This window comes from Babylonia areolata, chromosome 20, assembly GCF_041734735.1.
Source record: "Babylonia areolata isolate BAREFJ2019XMU chromosome 20, ASM4173473v1, whole genome shotgun sequence".
Classification (NCBI taxonomy): domain Eukaryota; kingdom Metazoa; phylum Mollusca; class Gastropoda; order Neogastropoda; family Buccinidae; genus Babylonia; species Babylonia areolata.
Genome location: NC_134895.1, coordinates 39,172,095 through 39,193,857, shown reverse-complemented (window position 1 = coordinate 39,193,857; position 21,763 = coordinate 39,172,095). Strand labels below are relative to the sequence as shown.

Genomic DNA, 21,763 nt, shown 5'->3' with positions numbered 1-21,763 from the left:
AAAAAAAAAAAAATCATCAGTTAGGTACTTAACGTAATGTTAGTATTTTGAATATCCTAAATGAAATATTTACCTTGATCTTAGTATCTTAAATGTTCTTAGTAAAGTGCTTTGATGTTTTTGTATTTTCAAATGTCCCCTCTAAAATACTTGTATTGATGTTAGTATGTAAAAATGACCTTCGTAAAGTGCTGACATTGATGTTAAAAGTTTAAAATGTACTTCGTAAAGTACTTATGTTGAAAATATTGAAATTAGTGTTTCAAATGTCCCTCTAAAGTATTTACTCTGATGTTGATATTTGAAATGCCCTTCGTAAAGTACTTAGAATGATGTTCGTATTCTGAAATGTTCTTCGTAAAGTACCTTCTTTGATGTTAGTATTCTTAAATGTCCCTCGAAAAGTACCTACTTTGATATTCGTATATTTATATGTCCGTAAAGTACCTACTTTGATGTTGATATTTCAATATCCTTCGTAAAATATGTACTGCTCTGTTCACACATTTACCTGAGTGCTTTTTTTCCTCGAAATGAAATTCCACTTTTGCAGATTACGAGAACTAAATATTTGTATTTTCTGTTGGTTGTGTTCCTTGCAGTACAACATACTGGTAAGTAAACGTCTGGTGTTTGAGAATATTACAACGTTCCTTTTTCCTTTTTTGAGTTTCAATCTACAAAAATGACTAGGCCTATATGAGTTCGGTTAATTACAACCGTTGTGATTCAGTTCTTGTAAAAGAAAGAATAACTATATTGTTAACACATTTGAAATAAAGTTGATACTTCACAACGCAATTTACGAAAATATTGAATAAAGTTGGACTAACTACCCTGATGTACGTTTCTTCTTTAATTCGATGTTTGTCCTCAATTGTGATTTTATTCTGATGTAGGGAAGACAGAGGCAGGTGGGTTTTTTTTGTTTGGTTTTTTTTCCCCTTTCTTTTTCCCCTTTTATCTCTTACTCGAACATTAGTACACAAAACAACAACGATTTGAAACAAATGTTTCACTTATTCAGAAATAGTAAAGAACAAGATAATCAAGGAAACTGAAGGACGTCTATTTGTAATTAGTGGTTAAAGAGACCTACCCAAAGCGTCCAAACCTGTCCCTGTCCTTGCGAAGGTTGGGACGTACCAGGGCAGGGTGTGGCACATTGAGTGTCTCACTGAAAGAACATTCAAAACCATTCAAAATTGTTAATTCTTCTGCAAACCGAATGTGTGTGTATATATATATATATCTGTGTGTGTGTGTGTGTGTGTGTGTGTGTGTGTTAAATGACGAGAAAATAAAGATAATGCACCACTTGGCAAGTTACTTTCAGTTCGATAGTTTATTCTTGGACCATCGTTAGATCTTGTTCCTTTGACTCTTCGCTCTGGCAGGCCTTTTGACCTGGATGTCCAGCCTGCCTGTTCAGCTGATGAAGGTTTTTTTTTCTCCTTTTTCCTCGTTTCTTTGGTGGCAATTTCTGTGTCTTTTCCATGTGTCACTGCTGGAGATTGGGCCTCAGAAAATACAAATTTCCTGAGACACCTGTTGTTGTTGTTCTTGTTTTTTTGTTTTTGTTTTTGTTGTTGTTTCTTGTTTTGTTTTGTTATTGTCTTTCCAACCTTTCTTCTGGAAACCTTTTCATGTTGTCAAAATATATCCAGACAAAATGAACAGAATGCCAGTTCATCTCTATTTTCCTTTGTTCTTACTTAATATGTTCCATTATCTGCCGTCTCTTGATTTTACAACTGCATGTTTTACTAGTGTCCCTTTTGGAACGTGGAAAGATTCAGCAGCTCTGCGCAGTGACAATCCCTGCAAAAAACAGCATCCGCAGCATCTTGGCTGACTCTGGAGCACACATGTCATCATACACCCTTCTTCTGGTTTGTCCTCACCATCGACTGGGGAAACAATGAAGGGGAAGAAGAGGCAGGAATGTTGTTATTTTTTAATGTGTGTAAGGTAAGGTAGGCCTCCTTCGGTCATGGCTGACCATGGATAAAGTATATCCGACCAAATGTCTAATTGGGCTGTCTGCTTGGACCAAGCAGCGTCGCCTGTGACTGTAGAGACCGATGCGAGAGATAGCCTTTGTCGCAGCGGTCACATGTGTAAGCTGATGCTGGTCTGTTGGCTGCCGTCCCTTTTCTGCGAGCTCGCTTTTCTGCTGCAGCAGCTGACAGGTTTGTCCTAACCAATCTGTAGCTGATTCTTGAGAGTGTTTCTCCAGTTGTTGCGGTTATCTGCAAGGTCCTCCCATGACTCAGTGTTGATCTCAAGCGCCTTTCATGTCACGTTTGCAAACGTCATTGTATCTCAGTTGTGGACGGCCGATGCTTCTCTGCCCCGTGGCGATCTCTCCATAAAGGATGTCTTTTGGGATGCGACCATCTTCCATGCGGCGAACGTCGCCCAACCAGCGCAGCCGACGCTGTCTCAGCATGGTATACATAGTCGGGAGCCCGGCGTGAATAAACCACTCCGAGGCAGGGCAGGGCACCCCTGAGGTCAGTCGAGACATTGGCCCTTCCTAATGGCGAGATACTTTAAATCATTAAGTGTGCGGACACCTGACATTCGGAGAAACAATTCTATCTGTTCACATTTATGATGTCTGACCCCAACACGTCACATGTACACAACGGGCGCAGCAGTCGAGTGGTTAAAGCGTTGGACTATCTTAGGGTCTCGAGCTCGAATCTCGGTATCGGCGCCTGGTGGGAAAAGGGTGAAGATTTTTCCGATCTCCCAGATCACATTATGTGCAGATCTGCTAGCGCCTGAACCCCCTTTGTGTGTATATGCACGCAGAAGGTCAAATACGCGCGTTAAAGATCCTGTAATCCATGTCAGCGTTCGGTGGATTATGGAAACAAGAACACGCCCAGTATACACCCCCTAACCCCCAGAAAACGGCGTATGGCTGCCTACATGGCGGGGTAAATAAACAAAATGGTAATACACGTAAAATGTCACATGTCTGTATGAACACATATATGTGTGCGTGACTGAAGCCCGATTGAATGACACAAGAAACGAATGATGAGTGCCCAATGGCAGCTATCCGTCGGCTCTTCCCAAGGAGGTAGCTGATGTGCAAATGACTCCATGTTTGTAAGGCGCTCAGAGCTTGGTCTTCGACCGATGATAGGCGCTATATTAGAACCCATATAATCACCATTCACCACTGACGAAGGCCCATATCGCAAAACAAACATGTTACATCCATCCCCGAAAACTTGGTCTCTCTCACCTTACACACACACACACACACACACTGAGTTAAATTCAAAGTGGGTTTATTATCATCAAATACAATTTGATATGGCATACGTGAAGAAGACAATGGGAAAAAAAAGGACCAAAAAAAAAAAGAAAAAAAAAGAGACATAATTTGTTCAATGAAAGACAAGACACCCCACATCAACAATCAAATACATGATATCAAACATCAATATACAGGTCTTCAAAACTGTATCAAGATGCCAACCACAATTGGGAACCAAAAAAACAAAAAGTCATACAACGTTAAGGAATAAAATCCAACCCAAACCTCTCAAAGAGAGGCGATTTTAAGCGATGCCCCAAACAGCTCACAAAACTCACATACATCTTTACAAATTTACGTCAGTCAGCACCTAAATCTAAACCAATAGAAAATGTGTCCCACATTATCGGACATTGGCGCCTGTCTACACAACGCAGTCCATCTCCCACCTATGACCTAAGATTGAAGACTTCTGACCAGAAACCTATGACCTCCGACCAACGACTAAAGACCTTTGACTGATGACCTATGACTTCAGACCTATGACCTGAAACCTCTGAACTACAACCGAAGATATATTATCAAAGACTTATTGCTGAAGAACTACAATTGATGACCTCTGACCAAAAAACCTCCGGACTAACCTCTGACTTGTGACCTCCAACCAAAGACCTCTAACCTAAAACCAAAGACCTAGACCCTCAATGCTAACATGGCCACACAGATCATGACCAACATCTGTTGGCAGCCAGGTTTCTCCTGAAGTAGCAATGACAAAATCTCCTGAAAGAGCAACTAACACCATCTCCTGAAGGAGTAATTAATGTCATCTACTGCAGGAGTAACTAGAAGGAGTAACTTACATCATCTCCTGCAGTAGTACCCAATGTCAGTCAGAACACCGACAGAACTGGAGACACAGAAAACATCACCTGAATATTAGGCAGCTGGTCTGCAGAAATAAATCAAAACGAATAAAATACAAACACTACAGAGCAAAGCAGTGTGAACAAAACATTAGCAGAATATCCACAGTACAGACTCTGAAAAAAAAAAAAAAAAAAAAAAAGAGAGAGAGAGAAAAAGGACAACAGACAAAGCATGCTCGACACACACACACGCAGGCACACACCTATCAACAACATAAAAGAGCAGACAACAAAAACCATGAAGAGTAGAACCATCACTTGAAAAAAACAAAAAACAAACAAATCCCCAATAAGCTGACTTAATCAACCCAGCAAAAAGAGCATCACAACATGCGACACACAACACATGCAGTATGAAGAACGTCACCGACAGAAGTCAAACCAGGCCAGTCCCTGAGCTCTGCAACGCAGAGAGGGGGTGGGGGGGAAGAGCGGGTGTGCGGTGTGTGTGTGTGAGTGTGTGGGAGGGGGGGGGGCATGGGGGACGGGGTGGGCAGAGGGGAGGCGACAGGGGCAAGGAATGCAAGATTCAATATCTCTAGGAGGCATCACTGTGCTTGGACAAACCCTCATAGCCTTCATCACTGGGCAGATGCCTGACCAGCAGCATAACCCAACACACTAGTCTGGCCATGAGTGCACACACACACACACACACATATATATATATATTTGTGTACCTATCAGAGTGGTTTTCTTCGACAGAATACTGCCAGAGGACAACACTTATTTTGCTATGTGTTCTTTTTCTAGCAAGCCAAGTGCATGCTACACAAACTGAGACCTCAGCTTATCATCTCATCTGGATGACCAGATAGATGCTCTGGCTCGGTTTGATCTTCCAGTCAAACAATGGGAGAAAATGCGAGACCGGGACTGAAACCCAGACCCTCACAGACACTGTATCGGTGGGAAAGCGTCTTAACCATTCTGCCACCTTCCTCCCAAGGGAATGCAAGAAGTGTTGGGGAAGGAGGCACATGGGGGTGGGGGTGGGGAGGGGGGTGGGACTTGGGGGAAAATGTGGGCAGGCAGAAGGGAACGGGTAGGAGGAGGGGTAGGGGTGGGTTGGACAGAAACATTAAAGCAAAACATTTTTTTTTTCTCCATACAGATCTGAAATGTCAAATCTCAACACCAATGATGGTCTTTGAATCCTTATATATATATATATGTATGTATGTGTGTGTGTGTGTGTGTGGATTTAAATGGAAAAAAAAAAAGAAAAACAGAAAAAGAAAAGAGATTATGAAAAAAAAAGAAGGAAATGACTGAGGAAGGAAAATAGAAGAGAGAATAAGAAAAACAGAGAAAGGAAGGAAACGTAAAAACAAGAGAAGACAGGTAAATCAGGATGGAACATTACCTTCAAAAAAAGTTAAAAACAACAAAAAACCAACAAAACCAAATGTATACTCAACCAATCAAAAGACAGAAAAATCAAAAGAACCCAACCTACCCCTCCTTCCCCAAAGAAAATAATAGAGAAAAGATAAGGAGAGATAAGAAAATCAGATTACAAAAAAAGAAAACACACACACACACAAACACACAGGTTGTGTGCATGTGTGTGTGTGTGTGTGTGTGTGTGTGTGTGTGTGTGTGTGTGTGTGTATTCTCTACCATTTTTCAGGCGAAACACCTCCTTCAAAAGAACACAGTTTCAAATGAAAAACTAGACACAAGCTGCTGGACACATGCTGTGACAACAATAAGTAAACATCACCACACATACATATATTTGTTGTTCCACAATCTTCAGAACCAGTGCAACCATAAATAATTTGCAAGTGACATGATAACCCACATTTGATAATAAAACAAACAAACAAACAAACCATTCCTGTGTGACAGTTGCTCTTCTGAACCCATTTTGTTTCACTCTCGTCTAAGTGCAGCATGCAAATCACACACACACACACACACACACACACACCACACGCAAACCATCTACACTAAATCCAGGTGAACTGGGGTGTGGGGGTGGGGGTACAAAAAAAAAAAAAAATCAAACTCTCCTGCAACAATGCTCTCTTTAATGTCACGAAACACACACACACACAAAATATGAACAATGACATAATTTTACACAGTGCTAACCCTTCCAAACAACAGTGTGAAAAAAAAGCAGCAAAAAGTTGCAGCACAAACAAAATACTGTTTGATTCCGTTTGGATGACGTTCCTCTACGAAAGAAAAGCATACAAAAAATAAAACAAAATGCGCAATGCCTATAAGCGTCATAACAAAAACAGCATTTTTGTTTTGTTCAGTCAGAAACATATTTGGCAATATAGGCATGGCAGGTACACTGAATATGAACAGTCTAAATACAATGAATATAGACAGTCTATTACAAAAAATATTTCCAAAACATATCAGTCGGCATATATCTAAGTCGAAGAAACTGATTGCTAAACTGCAGTTGACGCTCATGAATCCCTCAGTATATCACAATTATCATTCAGCGTCTGAATCGCCCCCAAAAGGCCATGTTAAGTATCAACAGAACATAATATTTATTCACACATTTCATGTGGGAATCCACATGCCTTCCCAGCAACCGACACTGACCCCAACAAGGTCACTTCCACATCATGTGGGAAGCTCAAATCACACTACCAAAGACAAGTCATGCACAGCAAAGCACTTCTCACCAATGATATTTGTTTTGTAGCACAGTTTTGATCTTTATATACTCACATTCTTCTTCTTTTTCCCCCCACGAAGTCACATTCTTATTTAAAATCTAATTTAAACAAGCATAAACAAACACATTCCTTTACGCCCTCCCACACACTTCCTCCATCCCACAATCCATATCAGCACATATACATTATTACAAACGGCTGCCCAATTTATATCAAACTGAAGACAAAGGAATCCTTCAGCAGGTCTCAATTAACCGGTGAAGCAGCGACTCCGGACACAAGTTACACACACTTTCTGTCACGGCCATTGCTGGAGTGAACGGCACAAGTCCCCCCCCCCCCACCCTCTCCCCCTCCCTCAGGCCCCCAATTCCTTTCTTGGGAAAAAACACAAGAGCAATAGTCCTTTGGAATCTGAACAATGCTTTCGGGTTGGAAAGTTAACACAGTGATACTACTGGCTGAGGAAAATTGTATCGTATTGTAATGTACTGTATTGTACTGCACTGTGTTGTATTGTATAGTGTTGTATTGATTGTATTGCACTGCACTGTACTGCATTGCACAGCAATGTATTACTTTTTGTCACAATGTATTTTCTCTGTATGAAATTCAGGCTGCTCCCCATGGGAACAGCATGTCGCCACAATGTTGCACCACCCGTGTGTTTTTATTTTTGATTTTTTTCATTCTTTTTCCTGTCTACAAGCGTATCTGTTTTACTATCAAAGTGGATTTTTCTCCACAACTTTGCCAGGGACAGTCCTTTTGTTGCATTTGGCCCTTTCACATGTGTGCTAAGTGCATGCTGCAAAACAGGAGCGCAAATTATCATCTCATCCAAAAGACTAGCACCCAGATCCCAACCTAAGGTCTAGGGGAGGTGGGGAGTAAAAATCTGGGTCGGGTGCACTGCCACTAGCCCACTACTCCATGTATAAATTGTAAGTAGGCGTACAGTAAGTTAGGGACCAACATCAATGAAAGGAAGCACCCAAAATAATACATACCGAACTGCACTATGCTTACAGCACTACGCTAACTCCCGACAAAATACAGCAAGCCAAAAACACAAATAACTTTAAAGACATTCATAAACGGATCCACTGTGTGGGTAAACGATCAAGCTCAATGCATGAATAAAGGCACCAAAACAAAAAGCAAGACACCAAAAATAAAACAAACTGTTAATAACTATGACCACACGACAAGCTGAAAAACTGAGTTCCACAACATACTGACCAACCAACACAAAAACTTTTTTTTTTCTTTTTTTTTTTAAAAAAAAAGGGAAGGGATTCTGAATTCTGTGTAACTTCCCATCACACATGCCCGTGCTTAACAGACATCTGGTTAAAACTTTAAACCAGTCTTGAGTTACTTTTTCTTGGCAACTCGTTTGAACAAACCAATAACCCCTTTTCTTGGCACATACTCAAGAAATGATTGGCATCCGCTATTTCCAAACTGCACACACACACACACACACAACCACATGATCATATTCAAACAAAATACCTGACCTCTATTTCTGCACCACTCACACACATGATCATAGCCAAACAGAATGAGATCAAAGGTACGCCCACCAATACTAGCTGATAAAGCCTTCACTACCATTAGCTTGTCACACAATGCTCCCACACTCCACATAAAGCCTCCACTACAAACAGCTTGACACATAATGCTCACACACTCCACATAAAGCCTCCACTACAAACAGCTTGTCACACAATGCTCCCACACTCCACATAAAGCCTCCACTACAAACAGCTTGTCACACAATGCTCACACACTCCACATAAAGCCTCCACTACAAACAGCTTGTCACATAATGCTCACACACTCCACATAAAGCCTCCACTACAGCTTGTCACACAATGCTCACACACTCCACATAAAGCCTCCTCTACAAACAGCTTGTCACATAATGCTCACACACTCCACATAAAGCCTCCACTAGAAACAGCTTGTCACACAATGCTCACACTCTCCACATAAAGCCTCCACTACAAACAGCTTGACACATAATGCTCACACACTCCACATAAAGCCTCCACTACAAACAGCTTGTCACACAATGCTCCCACACTCCACATAAAGCCTCCACTACAAACAGCTTGTCACATAATGCTCACACACTCCACATAAAGCCTCCACTACAAACAGCTTGTCACACAATGCTCACACACTCCACATAAAACTTCCACTACAAACAGCTTGTCACACAATGCTCACACACTCCACATAAAGCCTCCACTACAAACAGCTTGTCACACAATGCTCACAATCCACATAAAGCCTCCACTACAAACAGCTTGTCACACAATGCTCACAATCCACATAAAGCCTCCACTACAAACAGCTTGTCACACAATGCTCACACACTCCACATAAAGCCTTCACTACCAGAAGCTTGTCAAACACTGCTCACACACACCACATAAAGTCTTCACTACCAGTATACTGTGCTCACAAGCTCCACATGAAGCCTTCACTACCAGTACAAAGTGCTCGCATGCTCCACATGAAGCCTTCGCCACCAGTACACTGTGCTCTCACACTCCACATACAGCCTTCACTACCAGAAACTTGTCAAACGCTGCTCACACACATCACATAAAGCCTTCACTACCAGTACACACACACTCCACATACAGCCTTCACTACCAGAAGCCTGTCAAACACTGCTCACACACTCAACGCTGTAAAGCACCAACCACTGTGTTACCCCTCTGCAACACGTGACTAGTAACAAAATCTCTCTCGGATGTCATGGAAGGGGAGAGTTGGGTTAAGGTTGGGGAAGCGTGAGCCGGCAAGTTCGAGGAGAAAGAGGAGGGAGCACAGGAGGTGAGGGTGAGGGTGTGGGGGTGGGGTGGAGACGATAACCAAGTCCAAAGTTTTCTTTATCCTCTCAAAACACCCCCCCTGGTGGGTACATGGATAAAAAGAAATAAAACATTGCACACATCGATAAAATTCAACATAGCGTTCAGACAAGGAGAGAGTGAGAGAGTGGTGGGTGGATAATGCACACTCAAGAAATGCACATACATACATGACCACAGACACACACATATATACACACAACCACCCCCCTTCCGCATACTCACACTGACGCATGTATAGAGAACAACGGGATGACAGAAAATGCTCAAGAAGGAATGGGCTGAAGTCCACATACAGGGCTCCACATCACACAACACTTCATCCACACACATCAAGCCGCTACTCCCTTATCCCATTCATTCATTACGCCACACCCCCATTCAAACTTTCACTCCTACCCCTTTTTTTTGTTTGTGTGTGTATGTGTGCCAAATATCACAAAGTGAAAAGGCGAAAAATCGATGAGCAACACTCTACAATCAATCAGTAAGGTGCCTTCTGTTTTCTGAAAAAAGATATGAAACATGATCATCTAAATACTTGCACTTCAATATACATGCATGTAAACATGACCATATTTCCACATACAAACGCAACACACATGCCTGTAAACACTACCATACACACACATGTAAACACAACAATACATATGCATGTAAACATGATAGTACACAAGCATGTAAACATGTCATGAAGGGAGTATCTAAAAATGTTTTTAAAAAAAATCTAAAGCCTTTGTTCTAAAACACATTTCATGATGAACAGGTAGCTGGCAATTTTCACTGTAAAATACATAAACATCACGTGTATCAAAAATATGTGCTGTTGGCAACCAGTGCTATCACTTTCCACTCAAATGAGACATTCACGCTATTTAATAATTCACAATGACAAAAGCCCATCACAACCCCTCTAACCAACTATAGCAATAGAACTTTTATTTCGTCCTTCTGAGGATTCGTTGCATGTTTTATCTTGTCTTTGAGACCCAACTCCTACAAGTCTTTCAAGCATAGTGGTAACAAAACAGTTGTTTTTTGTTTTTTTTAATAAAAAAATGATTAAGGAAAACTCATGAATCCACATAATATATACATTAACTAGTCAAAGATTTGTGCAACATGTCTGCGATGATTTTGTTGTCTAAAACATTGCAGTGGTATTTTTATTCAAAACAAATCCTGTGATTTCACCAGAGATGAAGATGTACAATAAGTAAAACCACCAGCCCACAATGTTCTTTCTATCTCCAATAATTACCAAAGACAAAAATTACTACTTTTTCTGGAGAAAAAAAATGAACACTGAAATCTTTTATCTGTAATATATGTTATTTTCAATAGAACTTTGTTAGGGAAAAATTGACTTGTTAAAGTGTATTTGCTTGTTTGCTTGTGTGGGCTTCTTTTTTTTTAATTTTTACATCACTCTTTTTGTTAGAATGACGTGTGTGACAGATGCAAGTGTGTAATGTTTCACAGTTCCCAATGGGTACATGAAATAAAGTCCATGGCTTTCCTTGCCTTGTCTTGCCTTGCCTATCTAAATTCACAAAATCACTTCCGAAGAGATCTGATTGAAGTACTTCCTTCATTCAGTATGCATGTGAATTTTCAAGGAGAGAGAGAGTGAGAAAGGAATCCAGTACTCTACTTTCCAATGTGCTAGAAAAAAAATCCATGCGTGTACAGAAACACAAGTCAGTATCTGTGTACTACGCATACCATATACATGTTAAAACGTTCTTGTGCAGACATACGCATTTGTGACTTTGCTAATGCACACAACTAGTTAGTCTGTGGCTGTTTATATGAATAAACAAACTGCCACTAAAAAAAAGATTTTTTTGCATAAATAGCTCTGAAAAAAAAAACAAGAAAAAGAAAAAAACAATAAGAATGAATATTGCAAAACTAAGACAGCAATTTTGATACACAAGCAATGGCAGCAAACAGGCATACTGATAAAACACTACTTCTGACAATATGCCATCTCTCCTCACCAATTAAAAGACAATGCTAAAACAACCTTACCTCTGCATCCTTGCGCAATGACAACATAACCTTCACACAGTTTTCATCAAGTCAGCACTGATGATGAAGATAGATCACATTTCAGAGGAAACCACGTGACACACTCACAGTCAGCACAAACACACACATACACACACGATCACAATGATGTAGATGAGAACCGTATGCAAAAAAAGCAGCAGCAGTCACAATGTCAATGATTCCTTCCCCTCCTTCCCCCCCCTCATGATTAATACATCACAATGAAAACAACCCACCACTTCTGTCCAGTCATCAGAGCCATCAGGAGCAAGCAGTTCCATCATCTTTCCCACTAAGGTTAAAAGGTCCCATAGTTAGGCCATCGGAGCAGTGAATTCATATCCACTGTGTCCAGAGCTTGACACAGGAAAGCAGGGGGAGGGACGGGGGGTGGGGTGGGGGGGGGGGAACCAAACCAAGCCTCTCCTTCCGCCGCTTTTAACATTCCTCGACCAAAGTCAGACACCCATTCACACCTGGGTGGAGTGAGAGGAAAATCAGGGCAAAGTGCCTTTCCCAAGGACACAAAGCCATGCCGAAACAGGGCCTTGAACTCTTGCAACTCCTGATTCTGCAATGGTGTTTTACATTACTAACACAGTAAAATAATTTTTTTTTAAACCCTTGAAAAAAAAAAGGAAAAAGAAAATGGAAAACTCATAAAAAACGACAATGTCTGTAACAAAGAAAAGCAAAGCTGCTCATCAAAAAACAGCAACGCATACATGAAGCCATACAACGTTTTTAATGACATTTGCAGTATGAGACGGCTGTCAGAGATATAATAATCATATGATATGAAATGATATGATATATATATATATATATATATGAGGCAGTTCAAGGAAGATGACTAAGTCACTGATGATGATGACAATGATGATGACGATGATAAACTATGACACATGTCAGGCATACCAAGGTCTGTATCGTATCACACAAGCCTGGGCTGTGGTTGGAGTTTGTTCCCCTTTGTACACCTCCCCCCGAACCCCCCACCAACCTCCCTCCCTCACATCCTTCCCTCTGTCCACTTATCTCCACATTCTCCACACTCGACAAAGGAATTCTCTGTTCACATCCCTGCACACAGAATGTACATGTTTGTGTCAGCACAACTATCTGACATATTTACCTGCATGCGTGTACATGTACACACACTACGCGTACAAAAACACGCAGACATACAAGCAAAGAATACATGCATATATGCAGTCACACACTCACACTACACAAACATGCACACACAGAAATACATGCACTAAGTATGCAAACACACACACACACACACACACACAAAAGCATATATTCAAAACAGTCACACACACACACACACACATGCACACACACACACGCACACACACACACACACACACACATTACACAAACATGCATGCACAGAAATTGATTAAAAAAAAAAAAAAGAAAGAAAAGAAACCAAAACACTGCTCAAATCAATCACAAACAATATGGCTTGTTATCATAATCATGATGATAATGAACTGGGATGACTATGAAACACAACAAAACATCAGATCAGACTTTCAGCAAGTTAAAATAATAAGCAATAAAAACAAAACATTTATACAGTACTTTAAAACCTCACGAAGCACAAACAACAACAGTTAATCAGTATAAGTGTGTGTGTGTGTGTGTGTGTGTGTGTGTGTGTGTGTGTGTGTGTGTGTGCACGCATGCATATGCACACAAACAAGCATGGAAGAAATAGATGTGGATCAACAGAATACAGAATGGCATGGAGTGCCTTTATCACGCACAGACTATTTGTAAATGTTTATAGATTTGTTTAGTAAAATCTGTGAGGAGCTATGAAGGACTGAAAAAAGCAGTGAATTTCAAACTATTGTTCCAATCACGTCTTAACAAAGAAACAGATGTTTCATTGTTTAGATTTCATGGAATAAAATACATTAAAAAAACAATACCACGCACAGACTATTTGTAAATGTTTATAGATTTGTTTAGTAAAATCTGTGAGGAGCTATGAAGGACTGAAAAAAGCAGTGAATTTCAAACTATTGTTCCAATCACGTCTTAACAAAGAAACAGATGTTTCATTGTTTAGATTTCATGGAATAAAATACATTAAAAAAACAATACCACGCACAGACTATTTGTAAATGTTTATAGATTTGTTTAGTAAAATCTGTGAGGAGCTATGAAGGACTGAAAAAAGCAGTGAATTTCAAACTATTGTTCCAATCACGTCTTAACAAAGAAACAGATGTTTCATTGTTTAGATTTCATGGAATAAAATACATTAAAAAAACAATACCACGCACAGACTATTTGTAAATGTTTATAGATTTGTTTAGTAAAATCTGTGAGGAGCTATGAAGGACTGAAAAAAGCAGTGAATTTCAAACTATTGTTCCAATCACGTCTTAACAAAGAAACAGATGTTTCATTGTTTAGATTTCATGGAATAAAATACATTAAAAAAACAAAACAACAAAAAACGAAAACAAATAAAACAACAGAAAAATCAAAAACAAAATGAACTCATTTTCCAGAAACCCAGTTTTGTTTGCAAAGATCAATAATTACTTTGCTGAAAGATACTTCTTCTATTTCTATTGAGAGCCAAATTTGTTGTACACAAGTAAAGAATCAACAAACTAAAGCCAGTACTACAAATGCTTCATGAAACATCCCAGACATATGAAATTAACAAGTATGTTTGTTAAATACCTATGGAGTGTGAAAAAAACCCACAACCACCACCATGTGCAGAAATGGGCAACATACACATGCTCAGTACAAGACTAAGCTTTCTAACGTTACAATTAATCAATATAATTTTTTGTATTTATTATTCTCCCTACATTGTTTTCATGTGAAAATGGTGATTATTCAGAGCAATATCATGTTTCTACTTCCAAATATGCAAACCGTATTCTATAAACATTTGTATCTTTAAAAAAAAAAAAGTTGAAAAAAAAAACCCATCAACATTTAACTGAAGTAATGAATGAATAATGCAGAGTAAAAAAAATCAACAACAGCAATTACTGACCTGTAATTTCACTGTTTGTGTTTGTGCTGTTGTTTTCTTCTGATGGTTTGCTTCCTTCTGATGTTTCAATGGTACTGGCAGCTGTTTGGTCACAACACATATGGCGTTAGTTGTCGCGCGTGCACACACACATGCACACACACACACACACACTTACAATTCAAGCCTTGCATCTATTCCTTAACCACCCTTTCCACACCTCTTCCTTGTCCCAGCCCCACACACCCTCTTTTTTTTTTTCTTTTTTTTGTCTGATTAACAACCCTGGAAGTATAAAGATGTAAAATTGAGGCCAACACACACACACACACACACATATATATATATATATATATATATATATAGAGAGAGAGAGAGAGAGAGAGAGAGAGAGAGATAACAGAGATATAGATATATATAGATATGTTTGATAGTCAGTTGTGTCTAAGGAGGCAACTGCTGTCCAGACTATTTGGGCTAGAATTTGATTACAGTGGAGAGCGTCCTGCCCAAGTTACGTCCCCACTCTCTCGGCCAAAAGGGTTTCAGGACAGGCGACGTTGAGATGGTTCCCAAAGGCTGACTGGTCCCCAATGCTACAGCACTAACAGCAAGTTCAATCTCGCCTCCAGGTCTGACAGTCACAGTTCTAACACAAAAGGCTAAGCTGTAAATGAATTCCCACTGCAGTGGAGAAACTGCTGATCATTCACCAATCAACTTAACTTGCTGTTGACCCAACTGTAAGCTTGTGTCAATCTCTGATATAAGCCAAGCATTGTGAGAGGAACAATACATACAGATTTGGAAAATCACAACTTCAGTCCAATCTTGTCATGTGAAGAAAGCATGTGAATACTAACCTTTATGTTTCAGGTATGTGGACAAATTACACACCCTTTCCAAGTATTATGAATTTCAATAAATGTGTAGTATATATACAGATAGATAGATAGATACACACACACACACATATATATATATAGATAAATAGATAGATAGAGATATAAATATGTATATATCAATGGAAATACAAAGACACATCCACCTGGTTTTAACATTTTGACTGGCAGACCAGTCACTCGGTGCAGATTCTATGTACCTTACACAAGTACAGAACATGTGCTGGCTCACCGACATGATTTCAACAGACCACCAGTCACACCCTAACACAGCAACGGACAAACACACACACCACAACCACCACCACCACCATCTTACCTTCAGCCGGCAAATTTCCTGCTGGTTCCATTTCTCCAGGCCTGTTTTCAGGCGGGGGTCCCAAAGTGTCCGCCTCACCAGACTTTGGTCCCCCTTCGGAGGGAGGGCCAGCATGGTCGTGACTGCTGGGCGACGTGTCCGACTTTTCTTCACCAACGTTGACAGGAGAGGAGGTCTCTTCAGCGGGACGCTCCACTGTCCCCTGCGTGGTGTTGCCTTGTGAGGCCTGTGTGTGGAAGGCCTGGTTGTTGTCGTTGTTGTTGTTGTCGCTGGCCTTGCTCTTGTCGTCGTTGTTGTTGTCGCGCTGTGACTGGAAGAGGCGGGTGAGGCCCTCCACGATGGAGGTGACATTGCTGATGTCGGCCATGGCCGTGCCCAGCTTGCTGAACAGGAGGTCAACGTCCTGGTTCAGCGTGCCCACTGACATGTTCACTCCATCCAGCGTGGAGTTCAAACTCTGCAGGGAGGGGGTTCGGGGGGTGGGGAATCTTGGTAAAAATAGACTTACACACAAGATAACAAATAAAGATTTGTTATTCAGTTAATGTCAGCATCAGTAAGAGGTAGACTAAAAGAATCTTTGTAAAAATCAGCTTACACATGAGATAACAAATAAAATATTGTTATTTAATTAATATCAGCATCAGTAAGAGGTAGACTTAAAGAATCTTGGTAAAAACTAGCTTACACACTTGAACACACTAAAAGAGACAATGTATCAAGCCACAGGCTCTTCTTCAGGCAAAAAAAAATGTCAGGATCTGCGTGTAATGTAAGCTCATTATTTGTCAAACTGGCGCCTTGACCTCCATGAAGAGAAAAACCTGGCCAAGTCGGAGGGAGGTCAGGTCCGACTTGGGTGTCAGTCCCGCCTGAAGATGAGCGGGCTCACTGCCCGGAAAAAGGAAAGGATCGACTTAGAGGTAGAGAAAAACGAACGAATCAAGGAAGCAGAGTTGAATCAAGTACACAAAATGTAAGAATATAATAAACACAACCCGCATGCAGCAAAATAAGGCCAAATGAATACGCTTAATAGCCAAAGAAAGTGCAAGACGAGACAGAGTGTAAACCTGACAAGATGGCGTGGAGAGCCTTGGCCAAAGGAATGATTAAAAACTTATAGCTTTTAGAGGCGTTTGATTGGCTAAGAGCGGACCGGGCAAGACGGCTCGTCTTTTTCCTGTTAGTCACGCGAAATTTGGCCAAGCAGAGCAAACCGACAGGCCTAGTTTGCATCAGTTTCAGTTTCAGTAGCTCAAGGAGGCGTCACTGCGTTCGGACAAATCCATATACGCTACACCACATCTGCCAAGCAGATGCCTGACCAGCAGCATAACCCAACGCGCTTAGTCAGGCCTTGAGAAAAAAAAAAAAAATCAGTTTGACATGGTACAGTATATGACACCAAATGTTGCTTATAGTCCAGCCAACCCACACAGAGCCATATCAGGGCTGCCAAACCACGCAAATGCTCAATCTCATCAACCCAAAACTATCACATCTACACTATAAAAACAACACCAAGAGAGACCCCTAAAACAGTTCATGACACATTAACTTAACCATTTAGCTCCTTACGGCAAATAAGACCAGACCATGCTGAAGACGTCAGCCCCTCCACTTATCCCCATATTTAAAAAAATATAAAATAGGATTTACAAAATACTTCAAAGCCAAACAAAAAATGCATTTAAAAAATGGCCAAATAAGCAAATAACACTGCAGAATGGGCAGCTAGTGCCCATCCCAGCGTTTACAATTTCACTACATAGTCGCCAGAGCAAAACAGCAAAGATAGTACATAACAGACTGAGGAAAAGAGAAAGAAGCATCAAGGCCTGCCCAAAAAAAGAAAGTGGAATGGACTGGGAAGGCAGAGAAAAGAGACAACAGTGAAGGAAGAAAAAAGGCAGAGAAATAAAGAAAGCAATAGTAAAGAGAACATTTCTAGCACAGAATTTTCAGAAGGTGAGGATGCTATTTATACTGAAAGTCCCCTGGCATTCCCAAGGGGGATATTTGCCAAATGAACACACTGAGAACAGACTGATAGAAAAGAGATTTCTAGTGCCTGATTTCCAGAAGGTGGGGAGAAAACTATTCATAACTGTAAGAGCATCTGGCATTCTGCTCCAGGTGCAAATTATCTCTAACTCATACCATGCCTACTTCCCCTGTGGACCAGGTACCAGGATTCTTGTATGGACACACTATTCTGGCTTATTCTTTTATTCTTTCTAGGTGAAGGAGGAAGGTGGCAGAATGGTTAGGACGCTCATCCGCCAATACAGAGTCCGTGAGGGCCTGGGTTCAAATCCCGCTCTCGGCCTTTCTCCAAAGTTTGACTGGAAAATCAAACTGAGCTTCTAGTTATTCGGATGAGATGATAAACCGAGATCCTGTGTACAGCACACACTTGGCGCACTGAAAAAAAACCATGGCAATGACAATGTTGCCCTCTGGCAAAATTCTGCAGAAAATAATCAACTGTGATAGGTACACAAATATGCATACATGCATGAAGGCCTGACTAAGTGCGATGGGTTATGCTGCAGGTCAGGCATCTGCCCAGCAGATGTGGTGTAGCGTATATGGATTTGCCTGAACGCAGTGATGCCTCCTTGAGAAACTGAAGCTCTTGGTAAAGTGGCATCCTATCCTGAACTGATCAGATTCCTGAAACCAGGAAAACTAAGCTCTGACTGATCGATCAAATCAAAGATTCTCCACTGAATTGTGCCGTTTAATGATTTTAGTAAACAAGCCTTATTTTTCAAAAAATTATTAATTTATCTATTTCTTATTGCAATGGTCTCGGGTAGAACTGGTCAAGGGGAGTTGCAGAAGGCATGTAGTTGTCAGAGAGAAGGGGTTAACATGACTGACCTTCGCATAAACCCAACGCACTGATCAGGCCTTGATAGCCCAACCTAGGTTTGTGTAAAACATGAATGCAAAACACACGGACTCACATGAATGTCTTCATACACCTCTGTCCTGAAGACGACAAAATCTTCGTGGTCCTTCATCAGTGACTGTACATCCAGGCTGCTGGCGGTCCCCTCACTGCCGTCTGTAGCCTGCCCGGCCTGGGTTCGGTTCTGCATCTGCAGATGACCCACAATATGTTTTTCATTATTACAGTCACGATTTTGTTGTTGCTGGTTTTTTTGGTTTTTTCCCCTCCTATCTTCATGTGTGGGTGCGTGTGTGTGTGTGTGTGTGTGTTTGTTTGCATGTGTACATGTGTGCACACTCATGTCTGTATATATGTATCTATCATTTTATGTATACGTGTGTGTGTGTGTGTGTGTGTGTGTGTGTGTGTGTTTCTTTCTTTGCCACAATGAACTGTTTTGTGTATGACCTTGTCACACACTCTCAGCCACTCTCTCTCTAGTGATCTATTCTATTTATTCAGCCTTTTGTTTTTTTTTTCACTCGTCTTTCTCTCCACCTTTCTGTGTGTGTGTGTGTGTGTGCGCGCGCCTTGAGAAAAAAAGTGTACCCCTTCTCATTACAGTCTCATGTAGACCTACCCTATCTGCTGCTTTCTCCCTCCACACCTCTCCCTGTCTCCTTCAACACCTACACCCCTCAGGGTCCTTCAACTCCACCCCTTCTTCCAATCAGAGACAGACCTGATCGACCACCCCTCTCTCCATCATCGAATCAAGAGACAGACCTGACTATCATCCAATCAGAAAGACCTGAATGACCACCCCTCTCTCCATCATCAAATCAGAGACAGATCTGATTGACCACCCCTCTCTCCATCATCCAATCAGAGACAGACCTGATCGACCACCCCTCCAATCATCATCGAATCAGAGACAGACCTGATTAACCACCCCTCCCTCCATCATCAAATCAGAGACAGACCTGATCGACCACCCCTCCATTCATCATCGAATCAGAGACAGACCTGATTAACCACCCCTCCCTCCATCATCAAATCAGAGACAGACCTGATCGACCACCCCTCTCCCCATTATCCAATCAGTGACAGACCTGATCAACCACCCCTCTAATCATCATCGAATCAGAGACAGACCTAATCCACCACCCCTCTTCCCATCATCCAATCAGAGACAGACCTGACTGACTATCATCCAATCAGAAACAGACCTGAAGACCATCCCTCGTCCCATCGTCCAATCAGAGACAGACCTAATCAACCACCCTTCTCCCCATTATCCAATCAGAAACAGACCTGACTGACTATCATCCAATCAAAAACAGACCTGAATGACCATCCCTTGCCCCATCATCCAATCAGAGACAGAACAATCAAGAGACAGACCTGATTGACCATCATCCAATCAAGAGTCAGACCTGATCAACCATTATCAAATCAGACACAGACCTGATCAACCAGCAGCTGCAGACTCTGGACCTGGCTCTGGAGCTGTGTCAGTGTGACCTTCACCTCCTGCCCATCTCCACCCTCCTCCCCCTCTGTCTGTGCATGCTGGCCTAAGGGGGAGGCCGACGGGAGGCGAGCGAGGCTTTGCTGGGTCAGGGTCAGGTTGGCCACTGCCTGGCTCACGTTCTTCACCTGGCCGTCCACCTCCTGCGTGAACTGACCCATCGCGTCCAGCTGGGTCTGAAACCATTGTTGTCTCGTCCTCATCATTGTCATCATTTATCATCAGTAGCACTATCAGTAGCTCAAGGAGGCGTCACTCTGTTCGGACAAATCCATATATGCTACACTACATCTGCCAAACAGATGCCTAACCAGCAGCGTAACCCAACATGCTTAGTCAGGCCTTGAGAAAAAAAAAAAAAAAAAAAAAAAAAGAAAGAAAGAAAAAGAGGCGATAATGATATTAATAATAATAATCAATGAAAATAAAATAAAAAGACAATAATGATGATAAACAGGCAAATAAGCAAATAAATGTAAAACATGCTGACACACATACACATACACACACACATGCATAACAGATATGCAACAAACATTAAGTTTCACAGATATAAAAGCAAAAACAAATACACATAAACGTACACCAACCCCGACACACACACACACACACACAATCTCCCAAATTACCCTGCACCACCACCCCCTCCTCCACACACTCATTCCTAGGCTACATATTGCAGCTTTCACTGCACACACACACACACACATATATATCATCATCACCACCAATCATCATCATTCTGGGTATGAAACCATTGTCATATTGTCATCGCCATCATTATCATCATTCTCTGGGTCTGAAACCATTCTCATATCTTCATGGTCTGAAACTATTGTCATATTGTCATCATCATCATTCTGGGTCTGAAACCATTACCACTGTCATCATCATCATTCACTGTAATGAGTCTGAAATCATCGTCACTGTCGTCATCAATTACCATGGGTCTAAAAAATCATTGTCATTGTCAACGTCAATAATAATCATCACCATCATTGGATTGGATTGGATTGTATTATATTGTATTGTATTGTCTTGTACTGTATTGTATTTCTGTTTTGTCACAACAGATTTGTCAGTGTGAAATATGGGCTGCTCTTCCCAGGGAGAGTGTGCCGCTAGAGTACAGCACCACCTTTTCTTTTTTCTTCTTCTCCCTGCCCGAATGTGTGTTTGTTTTTCTATCAAAGTGGATTTTTCTACAGATTTTTGCCAGGGCCAACCCTTTCGTTGCTGAGGGTTCTTTCACGCTCACTAAATGCATCCGAGTTTATCACCTCACCCTAG

At 41.2% G+C, this 21,763-nt stretch overlaps 1 protein-coding gene across 2 annotated transcripts in view; it reads right to left on the bottom strand.

Annotated features, from left to right (window-relative positions):
• Positions 1 to 3,291: 3,291 nt before the first annotated feature.
• LOC143295491 (uncharacterized) overlaps positions 3,292 to 21,763 on the bottom strand; it is a 35,887-nt gene continuing 17,415 nt past the window's right edge. For both annotated transcript variants that reach the window (XM_076607216.1, XM_076607215.1), the window contains exons 8-12: positions 20,410 to 20,649; positions 19,016 to 19,150; positions 16,041 to 16,497; positions 14,841 to 14,921; positions 3,292 to 12,886 (exon numbers count right to left, since the gene is read on the bottom strand). In XM_076607216.1, the coding sequence (XP_076463331.1) occupies positions 12,879 to 12,886; positions 14,841 to 14,921; positions 16,041 to 16,497; positions 19,016 to 19,150; positions 20,410 to 20,649 (921 nt within the window). In that variant the 3' untranslated portion in view covers positions 3,292 to 12,878. The remainder of the gene's footprint in view (positions 12,887 to 14,840; positions 14,922 to 16,040; positions 16,498 to 19,015; positions 19,151 to 20,409; positions 20,650 to 21,763) is intronic.